Consider the following 5,274-nt stretch of genomic DNA (forward strand, 5'->3'; position numbering starts at 1 on the left):
AAGAAAAAATAGATATACTTTTATTTCTCTTAACACTTTCTTTCATAGACTTTAAAATAATTAATCAGTTCATTGTTTTAACAAAAAAATACTTTACTCTTTACAAGTCATTAAAATCTTCATTAATAATATTTTTAACTATTTTTTCTAAATTTATTGCTGCACTTAGATCTAGATTATAGTGGGTGAAGTGAAAAAGAAATTAAATTAATTTTACTCTTGAGTTTAATGTCCATTCCTTACACACATTGTCTTAGATTTTAAATCTGCTCTTAACCACAAGTGTAAATTGGCTTTGAACATTGCTTAGTCTCATATTATATTCTCTGAGTAAGGTATTTCTTATTTCTTGTTGGGGCAACTATAGTGTATAATACTGTATCTAAGAATTGGGCGAACACTTAAGTATTATTTGCCCATATTTATTGGGGTGTAGAGTTTCTTTCCCTATCTTTGTTTGATTATATGCTTGTGGTATTAGTGACCTTTCTACATTTCGAAAATTGTGCACCTATCTCGAAACAGGCTATTTTTATATAAGTCTTTCTATCTTTGTGCTTCCACCTTTTGCGGCTCTTAGATACCACTTGGCTGCCCTGTTGCCAATTTGAGACACTGGACCTCTTCCATTAGTGCCTTGTTCAATGCATCTTGAAGTTGTGCCTGTTGCTCCATTACTTGCAGACAAAGCTTGAGCCCATTGTTCTCATTTTCCAGCCTAGATAAATCTCTCTGCATTAGAGTAAGCTGAGCTGATAATGTGGTAGCCTCCGTTTGTAAGGTTTTCACTTTTCCTTCTAGTTCTAAGATATATAGCATCTTCCTCTCCTTGGAACGTCCAGTTGATAGACAATTGGCCAATATCCTTTTAACTCGCCTAGGATCAATCGTTGCAATCTTTGTCAACTTTTTGTTGGAAAAAATCTTCTTTAGTTCAGCTTCCGCGAATTCTCCATTGCCCAATTCCATCTTGAAATTAATATTGACATCTGTCAAACTCTTGCGAAACTCTCTACTGTTCTGGCTCTGGGAAGGAGACAATTTTAAGTCCTGAATACTATTGATGCGGTTCATGTTACTGAGAATGCTATCAACAGACATGCTCCAATTGTGATGGGTCCTACCAAAAGACTGATGGCCATTACCTTACTTGTCTCTTTCAAGTAGCAATGCATTTATGTTCTGATTGCCTATTAGATTTACCTCACTATCAGCCTCATCTCCCTTAGCTGCTTTCATGAGATTTCATTCTACACCTCGGCCTTGGTAAAGACAAAGGGAAAGGCTATATTGAGCTCATACATGCCTTACAAAAGTAGCTCAATAGAACCTTTTCACAGCCTCTTGAGAGTGAGAAGGCCCCACTTGCAAGTACGAAAGACTGAGATTGCATTGTCTGGCTCGATCCTGCAGCTGCTTGGTAAAGCTCAATTCCTTCCTCCTTCTTACCCATCTCCCATAGGAGTAGCCTTGCGTCGACCATGGCAATGGAGGAGCCCTTGCGAGTGGTGTGAAGGAAAGAGTGAAGCGCCTTGTCCCTATTTTGCATAACCCCACCAGTCCCATGCTTAAACCGCTTCCCCCATTGCACCATCACCATGGACTCTCTCAGCACTGCCAACGCCTCATTCCATGCATGGAAAACCAAACTCATAGACCTCAAATCCCCACCGTGGAGCCTTACTGCTATTCTACGAACCACATCCAGCAACAGTGCAACAACTTCACTCACCTCCTTTTCTTCTTCTTCCTTCTTATAATTGCGTACAATGCCTTCTGCCTCTCATCCCCCTGCCTAAGTGTAACTACTCTTAGATTTAACAAATAAATTCATCCCACCTACAAATTTTGAAATCCATTGAGTTTTATAATTTAAAAGTTGTAAGATTTGATATCATTTTTTGTTTGAAAGTTTTTTTAAGGCTTCACATCTTAGTTTGTAATGTATGCCATTGAGTTTTCTTTAATCATTCTATTTTGGTTTCTTAGTTGATAATCATTTCCAAAAGAAAAAGATTCTTGCAATGTCATTTTTTGCTCTTTTCATAACGTACTTGCAGGTTCTTTGCAGGAGAACTATTATTATAATACTTACGCCTCTTCGGTAATGTATACAGTGTAACACCTCTTCTACAAGTTTGCAAAGCATTCATTTTTTTGAGATAGTTTCTATTTGATAAATCGTAATCTATCATTTGATTTACAACCAGAATACCCTCTTAAGAACTGACAAAGTTTTTACCATCCAACATTTCTATAATTGATTTTAAATAAATGTAGTAAACTATGAACTCTATAATAATTTTAAATTTCTAATTATAGTATTAAGCTTTTCTAAAATTTCTTCACTTTGAAGAATTTTCCCTCTAACATTCTCCTTAATATAAACCCTTTTCTCATTATTTTTTTTCCTATATAGGTGGCATCAAATTAAAAAGATGAGCGACTATTTGGATCTTTAGTTTTATTCACAGTTTGAAACATTATTTATATTATAGTAGTGCTCCCTTTCAATATTTGCTCATTTTTCTCTAATATTTTAAAGTCTTTTTCCTCAATTGATTCTCACTTTTTATTGTTACGTGCCTTTTAATAAATTTCAATCAACTTTTCCTTAACTAATTTGAATGTGTATATTTTTAATTTAGTTCTTTTCAAAAGAGAAAGATAAGAAAAAGGAAGTTTTTCTTGATTTAGATTTATGAGAATCCTTTAATTTAGATTTGCATATTTAAAATTAGATGTTTGACTGAAATTTTTTAATGATTTAATTTTGTATGTTTTTTAACTAAATAAGATATTAATTTTATTACTCTTTTTAAATATCTTCTTTTGTGTTCAAGTTTTTTTTTGTCAAAAACATATTTAAAAAAGGTAAAGCTTTATTTATTTTTATAAAAGAGGTTTATTATTTTGACACATATGGAAACCTTATAATTTAGTCTTTTTAAAATTTGAAAAAAATATCTTATCATATGATAGATTTATCTATGCTATTAATGCCCCTCAATTATAGTCTTCTCTAGTATAGTTAAAACTCTTTTTCACTCTATTCTTGCTCTAGTATTCTTAAAACTAAAAATTCCAATTTCCATGTATGTGTCTTAATTGGTTAATTATTTTGATATTTATTCTTTATTAGTTCATTGGATAATCACAGTCTTTCACTCTCTATAGCATTGGCTTTTATACGATCCCACCTTCTATGAATTTAATTATGTAATTTTCTACCATGATATTTTAGGTATATTTATTTAAGTATATATGGGTGCACACATATGTACCTAGATAAATATATAATTTTTTAATGTCTATAATGATTCTAAAATTGATATATACCTTCACAAAATGAATTAAGTACCCATTTTTACCCTCAATGGAGTTTTATACCTAATATATATATATATATATATATATATATATATATATATATATATATATAAAATTGTTTATTTCTCATTGATCTTCCTTAGATCTCTGCATTTACCTTAATTCTGATTGGATTATGAGTTATCTTACACATTTTCCTTCAACCTTATTGTGATATTTTGTTGTGTACATAGTTCCACTATTATGCTTTTATAGCATCGTTCTATGCCCATGTTGGCACTTTATGGTTTTATACCATTGATTTACATGATTCATATGATATTCTTTTTTGAGTTGCATAGGGAGCCAATTTTTCAAGGTTAACTATGTAGGTCCCCTCAGTATAACTGATACATAGTTTCCTTATCTGTCCCATGGACTATCCCTCCATCCTATATTGGTGTGCACTCATTTTATATGGATTTTCCCTCCATTTGATCCTATTTGTTCTACTTTGAAAGGATTGATATTTATATGGAGTTTCCCTCCATTTGGTTCTATTGGTTCCACTTTGAAGATTGATATTTATATGGAGTTTCCCTCCATTTGATTCTATATGCTCTACTTTGAAAGGTTGATATTTATGGAGTTTCCCTCCATGTTGTTCCATTTCGTTCCTCAATGAAGAGGATACTATTATTGGCATTTTCCCTCCAAATTCAAATGATTTGATCCAATTTGAAGGCAATATGTTGTTAAACCCTCATAATCCATTTGTTTGAGTATCCTAACAAAAATCATGATAATACTAATTTGATTAGCATTTCTCTCTTTTTACTTTATTTTCATATATTAATGTGATAATTATTTGCATACTTTATTGCTTAGATCATGAATCATGCATGTTATGGAGGGACTCCCCCATTAACTTGCAGTGAGATGATTCATTAAGTGGACTGCCTATATCTACATTATTGATGCAATGTTGATGCAAGTATCATTAGTTGGCCTTGTCTATGGCCATTAGTACATTAGTATAATACACTTTTCATGAGAACACTGATCAAGCTTTTTTGTCCTTGTTGTTAATATTTTGAGCATATAATATTAGGTTAACTTCATTGCTTTGTGGTAACATGTTGTATTTTCCTCTCTATTTCTCTATGAAAATTTTCTTATCCTTATTCAAAAGGATTTTTTAATTTGAATATAAAATTAAATGCTCCTTGTGGATAGTTTTCTTGTTTCTTGTGTCTATGTTTTTAAGGTAATCCATACAAGACAATATTGTTTCGTGTACATTCAGATTACCTATTCACTTCTCTCTTGGATCTACGAAGATCTACCTACACTCACAAGAGACCTTTTGCATAATTGAAGACATTCTCAAAGATCAAGTTGCTACTATTTAGAATTTCATTGTAAAAATTTGGGTTTAATACCCTTTGATGTAATTTCCTCAAGTAAATATTAAAGGGGGGTGTTAGAATTGGTAATCTTTCATTGGTTGTATTTATTAAATGGGATAAACCAAGGTATCCCTTATGTTGTTTGTCCTCTAGTCCACATGTGAGGACAAGTCTATTTTGTAATTCCTTTATTAAGGAAATTAGTTATTCCTCCTTAAGAGGATTATGACACTTGTTATGCACACACTTATGAATGTGGCAGTCATTCACATGGGAGTTACCAATAACTCCTCCTCTCATCTCTTTATAAGAGATGCTTCTCTCTCATTCTCAATACACAATCACTATGTAGTTCTTGTAATGAGCCTATGGCACCATTTTCTCTCTCTCCTTCTTTCATTCTTTAGGCATTTTCCTTATTCATATTATTCACAAGGGGTTTTCTTTGCTTTCCCCTTCCAAAATGTTTGTCTCCTCTTGTTGATTTATTGATGGTTTTTCATTGTTTTATGCCTTCTTTGAATTTGAGTTTATGGTAACTATTTTCACATCAAGC

At 32.1% G+C, this 5,274-nt stretch overlaps 1 protein-coding gene and 1 pseudogene across 1 annotated transcript; both read right to left on the bottom strand.

Annotated features, from left to right (window-relative positions):
- Positions 1 to 576: 576 nt before the first annotated feature.
- LOC149561334 (bZIP transcription factor 29-like) lies at positions 577 to 1,101 on the bottom strand. Its single transcript, XM_089827800.1, has one exon. It carries the CDS (start codon positions 1,099 to 1,101, stop codon positions 577 to 579), a length of 525 nt encoding a protein of 174 aa, XP_089683926.1.
- Positions 1,102 to 1,146: 45 nt separating this feature from the next.
- Positions 1,147 to 2,153, bottom strand: LOC149561335 (F-box protein At1g70590-like; annotated as a pseudogene).
- Between the last annotated feature and the right edge of the window lie 3,121 nt (positions 2,154 to 5,274).

This window comes from Cupressus sempervirens, chromosome 4 (assembly GCF_028749045.1).
Source record: "Cupressus sempervirens isolate cs-2001-9-10 chromosome 4, ASM2874904v1, whole genome shotgun sequence".
Lineage (NCBI taxonomy): Eukaryota > Viridiplantae > Streptophyta > Pinopsida > Cupressales > Cupressaceae > Cupressus > Cupressus sempervirens.